The 22,088-nt window shown below is 38.8% G+C and overlaps 1 protein-coding gene and 1 long non-coding RNA gene across 3 annotated transcripts in view; one reads left to right on the forward strand and one right to left on the reverse strand.

Moving 5' to 3' along the window:
* The window catches only part of LOC134534967 (uncharacterized), a 963,569-nt gene that overhangs the window by 809,854 nt on the left and 131,627 nt on the right, over positions 1–22,088 (reverse strand). The window lies entirely within an intron of this gene.
* On the forward strand, positions 2,573–21,458 carry LOC134534962 (uncharacterized). Of its 2 annotated transcripts, none has more exons than XM_063373723.1 (4): positions 2,573–2,829; positions 14,484–14,644; positions 15,184–15,354; positions 20,163–21,458. In XM_063373723.1, exons 1-4 carry the CDS (start codon positions 2,778–2,780, stop codon positions 20,238–20,240), a joined length of 462 nt encoding a protein of 153 aa, XP_063229793.1. In that variant the 5' UTR covers positions 2,573–2,777; the 3' UTR covers positions 20,241–21,458. The 2 variants fall into 2 exon arrangements, with proteins under 2 accessions (XP_063229793.1, XP_063229794.1); XM_063373724.1 differs by having other exon boundaries at positions 2,688–2,829; positions 20,167–21,458.

Here is a 22,088-nt window from a genome sequence, read left to right on the forward strand (position 1 = left end):
AGCTCTTGACGAGAGCATCAGAAACCAGTCTCTCTCTCTCTCCCCTCTCTCTCTCCTTCTCTCTCTCCCCCCTCTCTCTCTCCCCCTCTCTCTCCCCCTCTCTCTCCCCCCTCTCTCTCTCCTTCTCTCTCCCCCCCCTCTCTCTCTCCTTCTCTCTCTCGCCCCTCTCTCTCTCCCCCTCTCTCTCCCCCTCTCTCTCCCCCTCTCTCTCCCCCCTCTCTCTCTCCTTCTCTCTCTCTCCTTCTCTCTCTCTCCTTCTCTCTCTCGCCCCTCTCTCTCTCCCCCTCTCTCGCCCCTCTCTCTCTCCCCCTCTCTCTTCCCCTCTCTCTCCCCCTCTCTCTCGCCCCTCTCTCTCCCCCTCTCTCTCCCTCTCTCTCCCCCCCTCTCTCTCCTTCTCTCTCTCGCCCCTCTCTCTCCCCCTCTCTCTCCCCCTCTCTCTCCCCCTCTCTCTCCCCCCTCTCTCTCCTTCTCTCTCTCTCCCCTCCCCCGAACAAGCTACGGGGTGGCGCCAAGCACAATGCAATAAAGCACTAGTACAGAGTGGACTCTTGGTGCTGTTAAATCTACGTACTTTTTCATCATAATTGTGCTTTAAGATCGCAAACTTAAAAAAAAAAAAACAGAATGTGGTTTTGCCACGCTTTTAATTTACAATAAACGTGTCGCAATTCAATAAATCATGTGTGTTATTAATAAACTATATGTGTAAATGCTATCCTTCTATCTGCAATAAACAGTCCAAATACATAAAACTAAATATGCCTGAGGTAACCTAGGGTTTTTTTCGTTAGCATGTGGCGTAGCAGCACTACAGTTTATTTATAGCGTGTTGCAACATCTGATTTAGCTGATATAAAGATGGGAGATTGAAGAAAAGAATATCAAAATTGCTTAGTCTTCTGTCCTTTAAACATAACACACTCACTAGGTACATTTAAAATTCACGCATATTTTAAAAAAAAAATCCCATCACAGAATAAGTTTCCTTGTATTAAGCACGCCGATCACTTTCACCACGCCACATTTTGACAAGTGCAACACGTGGAAAATATTAAGAAAAATTATGTTTCTCATGTTTAAAAGTAATAAAAATTTGAGGTTTTTATGAAGTCGACACTAAGATGTTTTAAATATAAGTAAAACACAAGCTTGAAAACTTTTATTTACTGTTTAAAGTCTATATTAGAATTTAGCTTTTATAAAAATTGGCGCTAAATATGTAGTCCTCGGAAGTTGAAGGAAAAAACTAATTGGGCATGGTGCTGACAGTATATCATTTTGTGATTATTTTTATACCAATACGTTTTTTTTAACAAAACAGTAATAATTTAACGCTTTCAAAACACTAACATCAAAGCACTTTCAGTGCTCAACACTGAAATATAAAGTTCTTAAAGTAGAAAGGTAAAGCGTGAGATTAAAAAATTTAAATAACTGGAATTCAAACTGCAGTTCAAATGTTGAAAATATTTAGTGAAGTTAACTATAGTAAAGGTAACTTGTCCATTAGCAATAACTGGCGAAAGAATTGATGACTGCGCATGCGCTAAAAACGCGTATGACCGAGCTTACTTCAAGATCGTATTTACGTAGTTGAGAAGGGGTGGGATATGGCGTGATCAGTTGCCCTTCCCTTTCCGAGGCGGCAAAAAAAAACAGCAAGATCTTGTTGTTTTTAACTAATAATGTTTGTTCCTTTTTGTTATCGTTAATTATTGTATGGCCTATGAAAGACGTTGAATTCCTTTTAACACATCCCCACCCCCTATCCGGTAACCGGCACAAATGTGTTTGTTCATGCAAGTTTATTGCCGATGGATGAGCACCTCAAGTACTATATTTATTTCATCAACGTACGAGGTCCCGAGCTGTGGATTATGGTACGTACTATAGTCGTAGTGCGGTTCGGTTTACATCCCTGAGCGGGGAAGCCTTCTTTTCACAGACGAGAGAGCCAAACGCCCGATCGTGCATCTTCGGTTTTTTTTTGTTCATTGTAACTCATGATAACTAATGGCCAATTAGGTTAGGTTAGCTACATTATAAATACTTTAAAACATTGTGGACTGTTGATTTGGTTCGGATTAGCTACATTAAAGATACTGTGAAATCAAAAATAAAAAAAAGCTAGCATGAACTTCGGAGAACTTCGGGTTTGGCTCTCTCGTCTGTGAAAACAAGGCTCCCCCCCCTCCCTTAGCGGCGCCAAAGAGGGAAGCCTACAACTCACGTAGTTTCGGTTCACTACCACGTTCGTGCAACTTCGGATTTCTCTCAAAAATTGAAACTTAAAAAAAAATCGAAGGGTTAGGTTAGGTCAGTCACAACATGCTTGTTTTCATTGGAAACTTCTGATTTAGCGGCTGAAGTGGCGTTAATACCAAAACGCAAAACTTCGGAAATCTTCGGAAATTCTTGCAATGGAACCGAAACAACGTGAGTTGTAGGCTTCCCGCGGAAAAGATGTGGGTGTTGACAGCTTCGCCGCGCATCGATACATCGATAAGTCGACGGCGGCTTATTATCTCTCCCCCCCCCCCCCCCGCGAGCAGCCGGGGTGTTATCGGGCGCGGAGATAAAGACCGACGCGCTGATTGCAGCCCCTTGGTTGGCGGGGAGGGACGTGACGGGTAGAGGTTTGATGGGGGAGGGGGGGGGGGGGGGGAGGGAGTTGGCGGCCTCTGCGGCGGCCCCGTCAGACTGGCCCGCGCCAAGGTGTCTCCGTCTAGCGCGAGGTGCGTGTGGCCGCAGCGGGCAAGCCAGAGCCGCTGGACTTCATGGCAGCCGTCGACCTCGGAGGACGTCGGCCAGCGAGGCACTGCGACAAGGGTGAGCTCTTCATCGCAGCGGGGAGGATAACATTCGAAAACACACTTGTCTTGGACACACAACATTACTGGTTCACACTCTTGGTTCACACTCTTTAAGGGGCCCCCTCCTCGTCTGGTGTGTGTGTGTGTGTGTGTGTGTGTGTTAGTGAGGCGGGACGATAAGCGCGACGCTCGCTGGTGCTTCTAGCGCGGTGTCACCTCTGGACTGGCGCGCAGTCTTCTCGACGTCACAGGATAGCTGTGAAATTAGAGCGGTGACCGTCACATTATTTTGCGGAGAAATGAAGACAAAGGCGTAATGCAAGTCCCTCAAGTGCTTTCAAGAATCTGTAATGGTTGTTTTACGCCTGAAAATTACTCTGAAAACAGGCGTTTTAGCCATTTTAACTCCTCTAAAAATACAATTTAAAGGCTTCATCCAAAATCAAAAGTACTTTTCAGCCCTCAGCGAACTCTTAAATGCTTTTCGTAAGCAGACCCCACTCGGATATCTTGAGTAGTTTTGAAATCGCGTTGTTTTTCGTGAAGCTCTGCGCACCGTGTGTGTGCCCGGGCAGACGGGGGCCTTAACACGGGCGCATCCACACCCCCCCCCCCCTCGTCCCTTTACCACAACCGGGAATTAAGAAGCCCCGCTTGCGCTTTCGAAATTAGTGACTTTGAAACGGGATTATGCGTTTTCTGCGTCCACCGCCAGTTTTTCTTTGCTCTGTTTTCCACAGAAAAATTCCAATCAGATTTAATAAATAAATACAATTTTAATACTGTTTTGACGTTTACGTTTAATCAATCAAAATGAAGATAAAAATTCACAGAAAAAAAAGAAAAGGACTGAATCAGTTGATGTCGAACAAACAGAACCAATAATGAAACTACACAAGTATTATTGACAAAACGACGACAGCACGGGCAAAAAAAAAATTAAAACATCTAAATATCAGACAGACAGGACGGGAACAGATGTCATTTTTCGAAACGTGCAACTGTTGCCATTTGTGTTCGTCAGTTCTTTCGTCGTTGTGTTGTACATAACACTTGGTTATCTTCATCGTTGTGTTTATATGTTTTGCTGCGTTGTCCAGGTTTGTAGTCTGCCTGCAGTTAATCTGTATCGTCGTTGTTAATCCACTGTGTTGGTCTGTGTTGTTATATTATTTTTCATGACTTAAGTTCCTTCAATGGAATTCTTATGCTGTCTGATATTTAGATGTTGAACATATTTTTTGTCCGTGCTATCGTCGTTTTGTTGTCCATAATACTTGTTTAGTGACACCGTTGGTACAGTTTGTCCGACATCAGCTGATTCAGTCTTGTGTTCTGTGAATTTTTGTATCTTTAATTTTTTTCCTTCGGAATTATTTTTTCAAGACGGAACAGAGCTAAACTTCAATGGCGTATGTCCAAAAAACTGCATTGAATCAATAATACCTACATTAATACGTAATTTGTGAAAAATTTAAATTATGATGAAAAGAAAAGTCCGTTGGCGTTTCATTAGAAAATAAACGAAGACTTGTGCATGTGTAATCACATTGTCACTAGCTAAACGAGTGACAATTATGTAGAAGAGTTCCACTCGATGTTTTATGTTATTTTCAGTCAGTTTATATTTTATAGTTTTCGTGTGCACGTCTAATCAATTATACTGAAAATATATTTTTTTTCTATTTCGCACTGAAACTGTTCTTAACAACCTTAACAACTATTCCATAAAAGGTAATGGAAAAAAATCACTCGCTTAAGCAAGGCGAACAGCAGTTATGGGTCAGACTGAAAACACGTGAGCGAGTTTTCACTAAGCTAGTGAATTCGTGGCGAGTAGCTGGCGGACACGTTCAGTGTCATTGGGGCTTAAGGCTGGTATTGTAAAATACACAAAAAAAAACGCAAGAGTACAGGGACACAACCTGCAACAAACGCATGAAAACTACGGTGGTTTATAAAACACTCAAAAATTCGCTGGAAAAATTTTCTTAGTTTATATTATCATCATAATGAAAGTTTTTTTTATATCTAGTACTTAAACGTGTAGTGGTGGATATTTGAATTTTTTTCGGAAGGGGATACAAGAAATATAGAAGTTGGTGTGCCTGCTGTGACACACCATTTTAACGGACCTTTATTTTGCACATAAACCGTTACGTGTTGGGTTTAAATAAACTTTCTTCCGCGTAGCTTTAAAGCGTTGTCTACATACGCATCACTAGCTGCTGTACCCGACTTTGCTACTGCAGTTTACAGGCAAAACACTCTCTAACTCCTCATTATGCATGAAGGACGCGAAATAAATCTTTATTAGCACTGCTTTATGACCTACGACAGCTATTTCGTATTTATGGTTAGTGACCAGTCAGGCAGTGAGTTTTAGACAGTGACATTATCGTTCTCTACATGCACCGCTTTCTGTGTTGTTTGGTGTTTGCATCAGCCAAAGTAAAATGGTGCCATAACCAAGATCTCTCATATATTTTCATAACTTATAAGGGGGGGGCGGGGGGGGGGGGGGCAATATCCTGCCTATGTTCACTCCTCTCACCAAACGGGAAACGTTTGAAATTCATAATTTAATGATTTGCTTTCACCCGGCGATAGTTTAATGAGCGAAAACGTGATGCGTGTGATAAATAGAACCGTAGACTTCTACACACATAACGTCTGCATCTTGGAAACCTTCAGAACACTTCACTTCGAATACGGAAGGTGGAAACGTAAGCCAAAATGCAACATGTTGAAAGTTGGACAATGCTTGCATTGCGTTTTATGCGTCTCGCGTAATTTGTGACAAGCATTTATTTTGTAATCACCTCTATTCAACTTTCTGCGTCTTGCATTGTTAGGTTTCTTGAGTAGCTTACAAACTCAGCCTAAAGCCTCAAATTGTATTGGGACTGGTTTACTTAGGCTGGTGGCACACGATGCGTTTCAGCCGGTGCGGCTCAAAATTCCGAAGCTTTTATTTAAATATTTTTTCGAGCGATTTTCTTATATTGCTCAATAAATATCTTTACCAAGTGCGCTAAGTAAATGGATCAAAATCTAACATGTAAATAGTTGATCTGGAAGTAATCACAGAGTATAAACTTGGCCACATTCTCCTGGTTCAACCGCACAGCGTGACATCGGTCTATAGTCGAGGTCACATAAACAGCAACGCTATGTTCGATTTGTTCGCTGCACCAGGTGGCCTCACAGGATAGCCTAGTTCGCGATGTCGGAAATACGCATGCTGTGGGATTCAAGTGATGATTCCGACGATGATAATATTCTGCGGGCTCTCGCAGTATGTAAATGTAAAAATAAATGGGTTCATGAAGTTAATCTAAAAGAAAAAAAGAATTTGGAGAATTCCATAATTTGATGAAGCGGTTGCGTGGGAAGAAGCCAAATTTATAGATTATTTAAGAATAAATACAATTAAATTTCATAGCATTCCCTTGAAATTAAATCCCAGGCATAATCCCGCACATCCTATCGTTCATCCCATAAATATCGTAATCCTTAAATAAAATTTTCCGTCGACATGGTACCAATTTAAAGCAACCACATAAGTACAGCAAAATTCCGCGCGAAAACAGATGTTTTCGTTTATCTGCGCATGCGCGAAGTCAGCGACGTTTTTTTAGAAAAATAGCCGAGAACCAAAAACCTGGTGGCGTTGCCAACATAGCGAACATAGTGAGTATAGCGAACACAGGTTTAATTTGCGAACCAAACTGGCGCCGTGATTCAGCGAGAAATGTTGGAAGGCTTGTCTACCGCGCGTTTCTTGTTACCCGCTTGCCCTCACTCTTTGTGTGTAGTCGTTGTAGTCTACTTTACCAGTTGAAGTACGGACACTTTAGGAAAGATAAAAATATACTATTTTGCTATTTAATAAGCGCAATTTAATATCTATAAAACAATTTAATCGACAAAAATTACTACTTCGCGCTAAAACATTTTGTGAGTTATTTTAAAGCTTCACACGCCAGTGTGAAAGGTTCACACGCCACTTCACACTAAGTGTTCGTTACAAAAAAATCAGGTGCCAATACCCACCCCTCCCCCGTTGACAAAAATCGCTAGTAAATTTCAGGTTTAATTTTCGCATCCATTAGACGTCTTTTTTTTTTTAATGTGTACAGGTTTGCTTAAAGATAGTGGTGCAATTCAAAGTAGGGATTTTACGGAAACTACTGATGGGTTCGGGTGCTTTACTGTAGTGTGCATCAAATTAAATGCATCCAGCGATCGCATGGAGCTACAAGGATAATTGGCTGTGTTTCTGTTTACTACCGTAGAGACAATCTACTCCGCACGTTTGTTAATTGTTATCATTCTTTTACTTTTTTTCAGTTCGTTATCTTGACTTGGATACTGTCGCTGTACGAAAAAATCAAACTGGATGTTTGTTCGAATCGATAACAGCTTGTTTGCGTAACTTCAGCGCAGAACGTGGGAACTCACCTGCTTTCGAACATAATGTTCTTTATCTGTTCCGCGTAAATTATTTTGTGTATTGTAAAGAGGAGGAAAACGTTAAACTTTAATTCATGTGTCGGTTAGGTGATTTTGGCGTCATCTTTGTGTATGACTATAATAGAATATCTAGACACACCTTGTCAAACTTCAGCGGGGGAAAAAATTCTGGGTAGAATATGCTTGTATTTATGTACCCAAACTCCTAACTTGGTTGCTTTTTTATTTCGAAAATTTACATTTTAACTTTAGACAAACGCGATTTTCACGCAACGTCTTTGAATTTGATGTTCATTATTTTTACAGAGATGCATTCCATGACGGATGATTGAAAATTAGTGAAAAGGGGGATGGTGTGTTTTTGTTTTGTTTTAAATCTCATGTAAACAGTGATATTTCTCTTTCTTTTATAAATCAGATGTAGATGGTACGATTCATCTTATTTTGAACGTCAATTATCTAAAATATCGGAGAGAAGTTCCGAAATTCCGATTCAAGGGGTGGGAAAGGGGAATGGGAGTCGTTTTTAGAAATATTGTGAATATGGTAACATTCCACTTGGTTTGATTGTAAAAGTGTGCCAAATTTCGTTTTAATGGTCAAGTGAACGAAATTTCATCAAGTTTGGAATGGTGTAAAATATATAAGAATTAGTTAAATAACGAGTAAAATATAATTCTTTCAACTAAAGTATTAAACTGCAATAATAAGTTTTGTAATAAAAAGTAAAAAAACCCAATCTCCAGTGACATAATTTGAACGTGGAAACTCTTAAGTCTGAGACGGGAATGAATGATTTAGGCCATTTAAGGAAAATATTTAGATATCAATGTTGTAATCCCAGGCTTGTAAGGTATTTAAAATAAGCTGTTATTTCTATTTTATAACCGTTTGAAAATTATAAAATATATTCCACAATAATATCGCTGTCACAAAGAATTGTTCGGCACACCGATACACTTGTTACGTCGCCAGATGTTACGTAAGTGAATATGTACGTGTCAATGCGCCCCACTGGAAGACTTCGGCTTAAGAGTCAGACGGCTTCGCGCATACTGTTTGCATTTCATGTGAAAACTTCCGTCCGTGTTGCGCGCGCTTTGTTGCACGTCAGATGCTTAATGAGATTTCACCCTCAACGCGCAGGACAATATTCCCCTATCATGCATCCGGTTGATGTCAAATTATTATAATGCATATCCTCAAAATCAAAAAAATTAATAATAATTGGTAGTCAAACCTCCATCCGGACTCGCCGTTTATCATAGTTAAAAAATAACTAAGCACTGTAACAAAATTACGTAATGTACATGCCTTATATTGTTTACAAGATATTAAAAAAAATTAAAAAAATAGATTTTCGTATCATTTATCAACAAATATTTCGTCCACTTTCTTGTTTCAAACATTTATTTATGGTGTTTGAATGAAGCACAGTGACGCGAACGCTTTATCATTAATATTCCGGTTGTCTGTTTGACGCTCCAAGTACGCGATGATATTTCTCAACTGGTGCGCTTTCTTGAACTCAACAAAAAGCTGGTGCGCTTTCTTCAACTCAACAAGAAGCTGGTGTGCTTTCCTAAACTCAACATAAAGCTAGGTGGTGGGCTTTCTTAAACTCAACCAAAAACTGATACGCTTTCTTAAACTCAAAATAAAGCTAGCTGGTGTGCTTTCTTAAAATCAAAAAGATGCCTTTTTTATATTACCATAATGCTACCACCTGTGCAAGAACTGTACATTGAATGAAACTTAAAAGTGAATATTTGGCGTACTTATTTTTGCGAGTTAAGATTTTAGGTGAACATTAAATAAAATGTCTACAAATCTGATCCGGATTATCCGGAAATTCGGATAAACGAGGTTTTGCTGTAATTACACAGTTTCACACATCACAAATAGGCTACATTCAACTGCTTAATTGATTTTTTTTAGTTTAACTTTAAAATAACATTGGATATGGGGAAGCCTACAACTCACAAAGTTTCGGTTCCCTACCACGTTCGTGCAACTTCGGATTTCTCTCAAAAATTGAAATTAAAAAAATCGAAGGGTTAGGTTAGGTCAGTCACAACATACTTGTTTTCATTGGAAACTTCTGATTTAGCGGCTGAAGTGGCGTAAATACCAAAACGCAAAATTTCGGAAATCTTCGGAAATTCTTGCAGGGAACCGAAACTACGTGAGTTGTAGGCTACCCTTGGATATGTTGCACTAAACAAATGCTCACGGGAACAAATTTCCTGAAAAGTTTTATACATATTTTAAAGATCAATTATATTTCGGAAATTATAGCGCTTTGAATCGCAAAACCGGCAAATAAATAAGAACAATAACAAAAAAAATGTGTGCGAGTCAGTATAAGATGAGTTTGTGTACAAATCTTCAGAGCTCTGTTTTTTTTTTTTTACTTTTTTTTCTACGTGGAGATGAGTTGGCGACGGAATTCGAACCCCCGACCGCAACCACGAATGCCGCAGGGCCGACTCGTCGACGGCGGCAAGTTTGGGGGGGTTGGGGAAGAGGGGGGGTTCCATACATCACAGAGGCCAGGGATAGCGAGCACACTGGGCGACTTCAGGCATGCAGTATTAATGATGTCGCATTCAATCCGCGCCCGAGCGAGCGAGCGCGCGCGCGATTCATTCAATGACTTGCAGTTAATGCAGACATGATTTCCGAACGGTAAACAATGAGCGGGGACAATGCGCCGGCCCCAAACAAATGCGTCGTTCCGCCAACCCTCCCCTCTCCCTCCCTCTCCCGGACCCGGTAACCCCCCTCATCCTCCGAAACTACTCCACCCCCGCCGGCTAGGAAAGAGACAGAGCCGCGGGCTTCATTGTCCCGCCGGTGGACGGGGTAAGGGAAGGGCATATCGGAAAGAAGGCGATGTGCGTCGATAGCCCGTGTCGGCGGGACTGTTTTGAGAGCGCGCCAACTCTGCGAGGGAAACACGGGACCCGGGGGGTCCCCGTATGGTCCCCGTATGGTCCCCGTATGGTCCCCGTATGGTCCCCGTATGGTCCCCGTATGGTCCCCGTATGGTCCCCGTATGGTCCGAAGGCCGGAAACTTCACGTCGTCTGCCCGGGCACACACACACGGCGTGTGCAGAGCTTCAGGAAAAAAAAAAAAAAAAAACAACGTGATTTGAAAACTACTCGAGATATCCCGAGTCGCGTGTGTTCACGAGCGCAGAAAAAGAAATTTTGATTTCGGAACAAGTTTTTAAACTGTATAATTGGTGTGGTTTTTTAGAGTGATTTTTTTTTGGCGTAAAACAATTGGTACAGATTCTCGAAAGCACTTGAGGAACTTGCATTACGCTTTTTAACTTCATTTCTACGCCCTATAATGTTACCGCTGAAATTTCACAGTTGTACTATGCACGACGAGAAGACAGCGAGACAGTTTAAAGTCTTGCACCTATAGAGGCGATACCGCGCTAGAAGCACCAGCGAGCGTCACACTTATCATCCCGCCTCAGTAACACACGTACACCCCTGACGAGGCGGGCCCCTTAAGGATGATTAGCCCCCGCCATCTTGGATTTTCCTACCTCTTTGCTAATGTTCAAATATTGAACTGTTTATCCCAATATTTTGGCATGTCAAGGCATAAATCACATCTCCCAGACCTTCTACAACCACATATTAACTAACCCTGGGAGGAAATGAGGCAATAGCTTATTATTTCAAGCGGGTGACTACATCATGACAATCGCACTGGTTCACAAGAGTTAGCAAATGCCAAACAAAAAAAAAATTAGCACGGCAACTTTACTGCAAGTGGTATCAGGATATTTGAAACTGCAGGATGGAGAGACCAAATCCTCCTTAGGGTGTATGTCCTGTTCCAGGTCATTATTTTATATTTACGTTCCACACGGTTAAACTTGCCGATTTTTTGAGTGGCTGAACTTTCACAACATGTAAAAATATATGTGTGACGCATACTTGTTGCGTAACTAGCTGACAAATTTGCTTTGTTAACGTTATTGTGCAGCATTGATAAGGAGATTCAAGTGGGCCTACATATAATATAAAACTGGAATTTTTTTTTTAGGTTTAAAGTCAAGTTTACTGGCTACTATGTAATTTTGTTTAGTTTCTTTTAGAATTTTTTATTTTAAGTAGTCTTTTACGAGTCGTAAAATCTCAATTTTTATGTTTTTTAAAAGTTAAAAAAATTCTGCACAAAAATTTTAAAAATTCAATTTTGGCAGCTAACTATGCAAAAAAATATGCGATAAATTTTTTTTTTAATTTTGTATGAGTGCGGCCTCTCAAGAAGTCTACGATTTTAACTGTGCTTAAACTTAATAATAAAATAATGACTTTAAACGGTACACAGCTCCCTAAATATACTTACAAAACTGGTCATAAGTTATCCGGGAATGTTCGTAAACATAATGCTATTTTAGTAAATTAACGAGTTCTCGTGTTAAATTTCTTCAGACATATAAACTCAAAAAGAATCAAATTGTAGAGTAAGGGATGTGTCCGGACCCCTGGGACCACCCCTAATACTACGTGCCTGCTCAGAATGCACCGTACGATTTCTTCTCAGAGGTAACATCAGGGAATAACAAGGCATTTATTACTTCCAGACCAGACGGCAGCTACTCTCGGCTAAAACATGTGCTTAAGGGCCCCGCCTACTCGGACACACATACGGTGCGCAGAGCTTCAGGAAAAACAACGCGATTTCAAAACTACTCAACATATCCGTGAGGGATATGCTTACGAAAAGCATTTAAGAATTCGCTGGGGGCCGAAAAGTACTTTTGATTTCGGATTAAGTTTTTAAACTGTATTTTTAGAAGAGTGAAAATGGTTAAAACGCGTGTTTTCAGAGTAATTTTTGGACGTAAAACAACCGGTACAGATTCTTGAAAGCATTTAAGGGACTTGCATTACACATTTATCTTCATTTCTTCACCATATAATTTAACGGTCACCGCTCAAATTTCACAGTTATCCTGTGACGACGAGAAGACTGCGCGCCAGTTCGGCCCCTTAAGGCGCTACCCCACACCGCGCGGCGCCAGTGTGACCGAGCCGGTGCCAGACCAACTTCCCCTCCACTGCCTGCACAGGGACTTCCCCCCCACTCCTGACTCCAGGAGGCCGGCTGAAGAACACATCGCACGAGGGAGACATCTCCCGGCAGAATAAATGCGCGGAAATGCGTTTCATCGTTAAGAAAAATTCTGGAATTTTTTTCAGCAGTGACCTATGTAATTATATATACAATTTTAACCAAATTGTTATACTCCAGCAGTGTTAATAATAATTTTTGTTTTGTTATAAATCACACACGATCAATTGAAACAGCTGTGTAAAACCATACATTTTGGATTTTTTTTTTTTTTTTACCTATGTTTCGAATTTTCAAAAGCATTATAAAAATTTAAGACAGGTTCATTCATCCTTTCCTTATCAGCACAAAAAAACATGATGGTTTTATCTGTTATGGGAAGTTGTAAATTTTCGGAAACAAAAAGCCCTACAAACACGTTCTGAATACAGTCTGTGTAGGCCTTTCAAACCCTGACGAAGCGCGCAATGCGCAGGCGCAGAGACAAGAGAGGGAAAGAAGCTGAAGAAGAAAAAACTGAACAAGTAACGTCAAAAGGAGGGAGGGGGAAGGAGGAGGAAGTCGATGCCACGCCCGAAATTCTTTAAAAACACCGAACAAACCTATAGCACCGTTTCAAGCTTAATGACACAAATTAATCTGGCAAAAAAAATATAATCGATGGAATAGATTCTTTTCTGGAGACTGCAGTGCCTAAATAAGTAATTCCTAGTATTTAGAGTTAATGTATTTCAGCGCAGCTTGTATCATAACTATAAAAATGACATTCCAATTTAAATGTTTTCTACTAAAAGATTTGCGCGAGAAAAATTAAAAAAATTATTAAATCAGCATAGCATTAATTATATGGGACGAGATTACTGCCACAACACCTTTATTTTAATCAACACTCTTCTTATTCATTCTGTTACAAGTGAAATTAATGGGGCGAGTATGTGTTTGCAAGTATGTTGACGATCATGGAGAGTCCTGATGCTACCTGTTGGGACAGGTGTGTGGTTGCAGGGTTGACAGCGAAAATCAAATGTTCTGACATGGTGTGAGAACAGGGTTGTGGGTGCAGGGGGGATGTTGTTGCAGGGATGACAGTGAGCATATCGTGTTCCTGATGCTACGTGATGGGACAGGTGTGTGGTTGCAGTGCTGACAGAAAGCATCGCAAGTTCTGACACGGTGTGAGAACAGGGTTGCGGGTGCAGGGATGTCGTTGCAAGGATGACAGTGAGCATGTCGTGTTCCTGACGCTACGTGAATGGACAGGTGTTGTGAGGTTGCAGTGCTGACAGAAAGCATCGCATGTTCTGTCACGGTGTGAGAACAGGGTTGCGGGTGCAGGGATGTCGTTGCAGGGATGACAGTGAGCATATTGTGTTCCTGACGCTACGTGATGGGACAGGTGTGTGGTTGCAGTGCTGACAGAAAGCATCGCATGTTCTGACACGGTGTGAGAACAGGGTTGTGGTTGCAGGGATGTCGTTGCAGGGATGACAGTGAGCATATCGTGTTCCTGACGCTACGTGATGGGACAGGTGTGTGGTTGCAGTGCTGACAGAAAGCATCGCATGTTCTGACACGGTGTGAGAACAGGTTTGTGGTTGCAGGGATGGCAGTGAGCATATCGTGTTCCTGACGCTACGTGATGGGACAGGTGTGTGGTTGCAGTGCTGACGGAAAGCATCGCATGTTCTGACACGGTGTGAGAACAGGGATGTGGTTGCAGGGATGACCACAAGCACATCGTGTTTTGATGCTACATGATGGGGCAGGTGTGAGGTTACTAGGCTGAATGAAAGCATCGCATGTTCTGACATGGTGTGAGAACAGGGTTGCGGGTGCAGGGATGTCGTTACAGGGATGACAGTGAGCATGTCGTGTTCCTGACGCTACGTGATGGGACAGGTGTGTGGTTGCAGTGCTGACAGAAAGCATCGCATGTTCTGACATGGTGTGAGAACAGGGTTGTGGGTGCAGGGATGTCGTTGCAAGGATAACAGTGAGCATATCGTGTTCCTGACGCTACGTGATGGGACATGTGTGTGGTTGCAGTGCTGACAGAAAGCACGGTGTGAGAACAGGGTTGTGGGTGCAGGCATCTCGGCGAGCGCGGACAGCCTGCTGCTGGAGGGGCTCGCGGGCGACGACAGACGCGCGGCCGCTCGACCAACCAGCGTGTCCAGTGGCATCGGCTCTCTCGCGACCAGCAGTGGCGCCAGCAGCCGCAGTGGCTCGCCTCTGGGGCCCGCCTCCCCGGTGAGTGAGGCCTCTCCCCCGCAGAGCTTCGGGCCTTCGAAGAGGGTTATGGTTTTATATTTATGTATAAGAAACAAATATTGGAAAAATCTTCTTTATATTATACAATCACTTAAAGTTTTTTTTTCGAGATATGACCACATTTTAGTTTGCATTAGTAAAAACTGGTCTTCTATTAACTATAAATATTATTTTGTTAGTGTGATGCTGAATATAGTCCACTAAAAATTACATATATAAATCGATTTAAAAAATGTATACTTGAGTAGGCCATTGTTTCTAAACAAAGAAATGTCAATAAGTGTGTATATTCTGAGCATTAAAAATTCTTATGTTTGCATAACACTAAATGGAAGTTTTGGTTCGAGACTACATCCGGCCCAGGTATTTTTTGTATTTTTTTCGCGCAAAGAAAAAAAAAATTAATTTTGCACCGTATTCGATAGTGAATTAAAGAGTGTAACTTCACCAAAACAGCAGCATACGGAACCGTTAATGTGAATTTTTTTGACTGAAGGCGGCGGCCACGGTTGTTGCAGACGTTGGTGTACCGCGGAAGAGACGTGCTCGACCTTTCAGCGAACCTGTTCGACTCCCGGTGGCGCCTGCAGCCGACAGTGCTGCCCTCCATGAATCTCAGGATGTACTGGGAGAACAGGTCGCAGTATCACAGACTGAGCGAGCCCGGCACGAGGGAGCTGCTGAGGCAGGTGCGTCCCCCCCCCCCCCCTCCTTTTCCGAACACTTGGCATAACATTAAAACCTACGTGACTGGAGATACTTTGACCTTCTCCATCCCCACCCATATCATCTTCCAACAGCGAGTCCTTATCCATCCACACCCATATCGTCTTCAAACAGCGAGTCCTTATCCATCCACACCCATATCATCTTCCAAAAGTCCTTATCCATCCATACCAATATCATCTAACACAAGATTCCTTATCCATCCCCACCCATATTATCTTCCAACAGCGAGTTCTTATCCATCCACACCCATATCATCTAACACAAGATTCCTTATCCATCCACACCCACATCTTCTAACGAGTCCTCCTTCGTCGACCTCGTTTCCTTTCCCCCCTCCTTATAGCACTACTTCACATTTTCCTTTTTATATTCTTCACCCTCTTCCTCTAGTAATTATTGTTGACTCGTGATCTGCAGGACCTTGCTTCGTATCCCGGTGCTTTCCCTCGTGGTTTTCCTTTTTTTTTGTTTTCGAAATCATGTGTAGATAGATGCTCAGTTGGTTTTTGGGATGCTGGATAGTTATTAAACCAGGTAAAATGACTATAAAATATAAATATATAATATTTTGTGGTGTTTATATCCTTGTTGACAACAGCAATTTTTTGCTTAATTTTGTGTTTTTTGTCTTTTTTTGGGTATTTTTTTATTTATTTTTTAGTTTTTAGTTTTTCTTCAACAGAAAAAGTTCTTAGCAATGGCGTATGTCCAAAAACTTACATCAAATCAAGACTATAAAATAACTTACATTGGTTTTGAAGTAAGTTTACAGCCTGTCAAGTAAAATGTGATAAAATTATTTTTTTTACTTCACTTAAGTTTATTTTCACATTTATCCAATTCGGTTGCATAGTCTGCGGTTTATATTGGCATGTACATAAAATTGGTGGTAGATAAAATTAAATTAAATTAAAATAATATATTAATTTTTAATTTGAACTCTTGTTTATCAAATTTTTTACAGTATTAACCTGAAAGTGAAAATAGTGTGCTTGAACCTGTGAGGTTAATTAATATTTTACAGAAGGGATTTTAAAATCACGCGTCACACCAACCTAGCATAAGTCATGGACATGCCCTCTTAAAATAAGACATAGAGGGAATGCAGATTTGTGTATATTTGCCCAAATAAGATTCATGATACATTCATATCACAGAAGAAGCGCGACCCATGAAATAAATATCAATGAAATTTAGATTTACTACATTTCTTTACCATAGGTCTCAACTAATATATTTTTATACTTTTTAAATTTTAATTTAAATACTCTGTGTAGGTGTATCTGTAACTTTATCAGGGTTATTAACACAGGTCCTTTTTTTCTATTACTTTGGATGAACTTATTCAATATTTTTCTTTCTGGTCACATTTCAATCAGAGAATCAATTTCATTGTTGAAATAAGAGGGAGAGGGAGGGGTCGGAAATAAAAATAAATTTCTGGTTTAAGTTGCTAGGCCATAAATGTTTCTGTTGTTATATTCCGAAAATTTAGCTTCTTTAAGTGTATTTTTTAGGGCTGTTTGAAGTAAATAATACTGCTAGCTAAAAATAGTTTTCTTTTGAAGTCATTACTGTTTAATATTCAATTAAATTTTGAGAATGACATCAGATGTTTAAATGCTATTAATATACATCATGTTAAGGTATTTTTAATCTCTTGATGTGTGATACGTGCTATAATGAAGGCCAATTTTCAATTTTTGATGGTAAAAAACTACAAAAGCATAAAAAAATGTGGAAAAAATTTGGCATCTTTCGGTCTCTCACCCTCCACCCCCTCCCAATCACGATCACACCATTATGCAGTCAGCCTATCACACAAAGTGTAAGTTATAGTAAACAAAATAACTTATTAAGTATGTAAACCTTGGTTCGAGCTGTTGGTTAATCTTGGTAAATAGAAACAAGATAACAGAAGTGAGCAAGATGCGATAGCTTAAAAACAAATGTATTAAAAAAATTACAGTTGCCAAGGCCGCTTGTAATCGGATTCACTGCAAAAGAAAAGTGACAGCAAACAACGAAAATGCGTATAACTTTATTTTCACAGAGGAAAAAGGCATCGTAAAACTGCATATAAGAGTAATGCCCCAACAAGTTAAAACATATTCCTGTAGTAATCGAATTTAATTTAGGTTTTGAAAATTTATTTAATAATGTTAATGTAACATGGCAACATAAATCTTTATATTCAGAATACTAGTTAACTCATTAAAAAAATTCTGATGAACAATATTTACAAATAATGTGAAATAATGTATTCATATTTTGTTTTAATGCAGCGCATAAATTATCCTGATTGGTATGCTCAAGGTAGAATTTTGTGCAACGCACTTTTTAAAACATTCAGAATGGAAAGTTTTTAATTTTTAATATATATATATATATATTTATAAATTCCCAACTCATTGAGAAGTTAGGACTTATCGGGAAGTGCTTACGATAATTATTATTTAGTAAATGAATGGTCCTATTCTTAGATACCTACAGACCTGTTTATAATATATAACATAAAATCGTGTGTCTCATTACAATTCAGAAAATTTCTGGAAAAAATTATTGTAACTAACTTATGCATATATGACGTTTCTGCAGTTGGCGGTCGTCCTTTTCTTTCAGTTCTAGCAACTTCATTAAACTAACTCACCGTACACATAAAGGCTCATAATGAACATCTAACACATTACAGTCTGTCTTATGTAACTCTTCTCAAATTTGACAGTTCTCCACGTATCCTTTTGCCACTGTTGTTGACAGTAGTATTTTTTTAAATTGCTTTATGTGCTTATCAAAGTTCTTTACAAACATCACGTGTTGCTTTCCAAGTTGGGAAGTGGGTACCACCTGGATATACTTTCGAGGACTGTTAAATGAGAAGTTACATGACATAGATTATATGACACCCGGCGTAACCTATTTACGAGACCAGTACAATTGTTTTGATGTGTAACATCTTGGTACTCGGTATGCGGCGTTTGGTAGGAGTAATTTCGTGAATGTAACGGGAGTCACACGGAGCGGAAATGTGTAACCACGGTGCTGCCATCTGTGGCGGATTGCGTGAACCAAAGTTTACAGAGCCAAAGGGAATCATTATGGTATTAACCGCTTAATAAATCGAACCAACGACCTTTCGACTTTTTAGTCTTATCGTCTTGATCACTTTATCATCTTGCGCACATTAATACTTTTTGAGTAATCGGAACCACACTTCTGTAAACTTAAAGTATATTAAATAGAGCTTTGTCAGTACACACACGTGCAGTCATTAATTTTGCCTCATCTTTATTACCGTGTCATAGTATACAACGACATGGTAGACTCTACCTGGGAAAACGACTGCGAAAAATTCAAAATGTTTTCATTCGTTTTATTTATAATCTTAACTGAGTGATCACATACACTCCTACTATAAAAAAATTAAGCTGGCTTAAATCTCACCAAAATTGATCACTAAACGCTCTACTTATAGAACATAAAATGATCAAAGCCGATACTCCTCAATGTTTATCCCGTCGATTACGTTTTTTTTTAAGCTCGCGTCAGTCTTGGGACCCGATCAAAATCAAATCGTTAACTTTCACTGCCCATGCATCAAACAAAATCAATGTCGAAATCCTTCAGTCACATCTACATCTCGCCTTTGGAACAACCTCTACCAGGATGCCGGACATAAACGGTCTACCAATATATTTTTTAAAAAAAACTCTAATTTAAAATAAAATAGCTCTCTAAATTCACAGATACGTAAACAAGAGCACACTTAATGAATGTGAGTGTGAGAGTGGTGAGAGAATGAAATCATAAGAATAATTTTAATTCTATTTTAATGTTAATGTTAGTATTTTAATTATATTTTAGTATTGTGTATTATGAATATGTGATTATATTTTAACTTTTCATATTAAATGCATTATTTTATATGGTTTATGTTAGTACCAAACATGGATGTTAAATTGGTAGATTATTCATCATTAATTGCCGTAATTTGTTAGTATGTAATTTTATGTTTAATTTATAGCTTCAACTAATTATACGGATTTATGTCTCATGATTCAGTGTAAGAGAACGCGTACACGCCTTAACTGCGCCAAACTCAAGTCGAAAAATAAATAAATAATTAAATAAAATACATTAAATTTTTTACAGTTCGTTGGAGGTAGTAAATTTATCATGACAAATATATTTTACTCCTTACAATGTATGTGTGTAGCCTACCTGCAAGTACAATGTACTGAAAAGAAAAAAAGGACACTGATTAATTTAACACTTGTATGTGTAATTGTATCTATACATACAAATGTATAATTTTAGCACATTTAGTTGGTGTAAAAAATATTAAAAATTCGCGTGTTTTTACCGAGGCCTGTATAAAAGATATGGTTTTGTACAAACGTTTGGTTAAAATCAAATCATCTGTATTAGTTTTTCATAATAATATGACAAACATTTAAAATATGTAAATCTTTGTATATGTAACTAAATTATTTTCACAGTGTGGCGATTTAGGTCCGAGATTTTTTTACTGGCAGATAATTATCTTCCTGGGTTTGATACCAGGAGTAGTTGTGTTATACTTGTTGTGCTATCACCGCCACACTGCGTATTTCATGGCAATTCACCGCCGTTTTCACCTGGGTGATGGCTGGGGGATCCAAAACCGGACTCGTGGTTCATCACCAGGCACCACTTGTTTGGAGGACCCCGTCAATAGTTAGTTTGATAACAAACTTGGGTAATCATATTATCTTTGCTTTGTTCGCAGGAAGAGTGCTGCTTTCCGAATTGTGCCTTCAGGACGCCAGTTCCCGACTGGGAGTATTTTAAAACCCTGACAAGTTAATTTTATCATGTAGGTTTTTTTAAAGGCATGTGTTCTTTTAAGCTGCTCTAATAGTGTCTTGGCAGCAAGTACTGAGTTAACGCCAATCATTTACGGAAAGGTTTTCTTTTTCTGATATTTTATTAATAATATTCTCTATATTCTCGATATGTAGACACGCCCATTTTACTCTTGAAATTTTTTTTAAATACAAGTATTAATGAAATTGTTAACCTTTCTCTGAAATTATTTATAGTATTTTTATAAAGAGTTTTTTTTACATTTAATGTTTCTACAAATATCAGATGAAAATAGAAAATATTGATTTTTTTCTAACAAACATTTGGTTAAATGATTCCTGACATTTTTTGAAGATACAAGATATCGGTTTTTCTTTGTATTTTGAACAAAAAAATTAAGTACAAGCTTGACCAAAATAATGCATTTTGTTTTAAAAATAACTTTTGTATTGCCTAGCTTGCATTTATGTAAATATTGAAACTTTTGTTTGTATGATGGATGTTGATATCAATTCACAATTTAAAGTATTTTTTCGGGTTGCTGAATTTAGATTAATTCTGTATTGGTTTAGATGCTGAAAAATCAGCAGAGTTGTTAAAGACATGTTGTTTGGTTGTTAACTTAATTAAATGTGCTTTAGTGTATGGCGACTGTGGTTGACTAAAAATAAGCCTGTGATTCCTGTTTAGATCTTGTTAGTAACAAAAGTTAACTCTTCGTTCAAGAGAGAAACTATAGTTTAAGATGTTACTAAAATTCTCACGATGATTTATTTACTCATAAATGATTTTTGTGCAAATAAGTGTTTGGATAGAATTTATTTTATCTTTGCAATATTTAGTTTAGAGGCGTTGTTTTACTAATGGGATTAATATTTAGTACGTAAAGTGTCTTAGGACTACCTTTGATGTGAGCTGCAATTTTTTACTAGAATTATTTTCCATTAGAGTTTGAGTTGGTCGTCCTAAAGATTGTACAAACTGGATGCTTTTAATGTTTTGCATTCTCATGTGTTAGAGGAATATATTGTTTTATTGTTCATTAATTGTTTTGTTTATGTAATAGTTTTAAAATTTCGTAAAAAAACTTGTATTAGTTATAGTATTAAATTTTGACGTGCTGAAAGTTACACAGTGATTAAAAAGATTCTTATTGAAGACTAAAAAGTGTTCACTATGTGTTTAGAGTCTTGAATCATAAATAAAATTATTATACATATTCAGTTTTATTCATTACGGTATTGCTTTCAACAGATCTAGCATGTTTTTGTAAGCATTATGTAATCTGTCATGCACCTATTTAAGGGATAAATTTACATTCTTATAACATTTGAGGGAACAAAAGTAATGAGCTTGAAACGGGGGCTATTAATTATTGGTCACTCCATTTACAAAAAAAAAAAGTAATTCAATTTTTTGTTGCGAATTTTTAATTAAAAAAGTAAAACAAAATCGTTCACAAATAAAAAAAAACATTAATTATTAACAACTGATCACATCTGCCGTGAATATAGATGGACATTCGTGTTGTGATTTTGTTTTTTAAAAAGAAGAGTAGTGTTCTCAACTTCGATGCAATATGACTTTAAACAAATAGTATTCCTTGCATAAAACTGAAGCAGTGGCTGGCGCGTAGGAGGGAAGGGGTTTGAGGGATATTACCCTCCCCCAAAAGTTTTGAAACACGTGCGAGATTATATATTGTTACGATTTATAATGTGGGGCGCACTGGGTTCGTAAGGAATAGCCCAATTAGTTTTTTTAATAGTTTTATTGATTACTAATATTTACATTAATAATAATAATAATAAATTGTGCTTAAAAATGTCCGATATCAAATAACTGGCAT

The sequence above is a fragment of the Bacillus rossius genome, chromosome 8, assembly GCF_032445375.1.
Source record: "Bacillus rossius redtenbacheri isolate Brsri chromosome 8, Brsri_v3, whole genome shotgun sequence".
NCBI classification, from domain to species: domain Eukaryota; kingdom Metazoa; phylum Arthropoda; class Insecta; order Phasmatodea; family Bacillidae; genus Bacillus; species Bacillus rossius.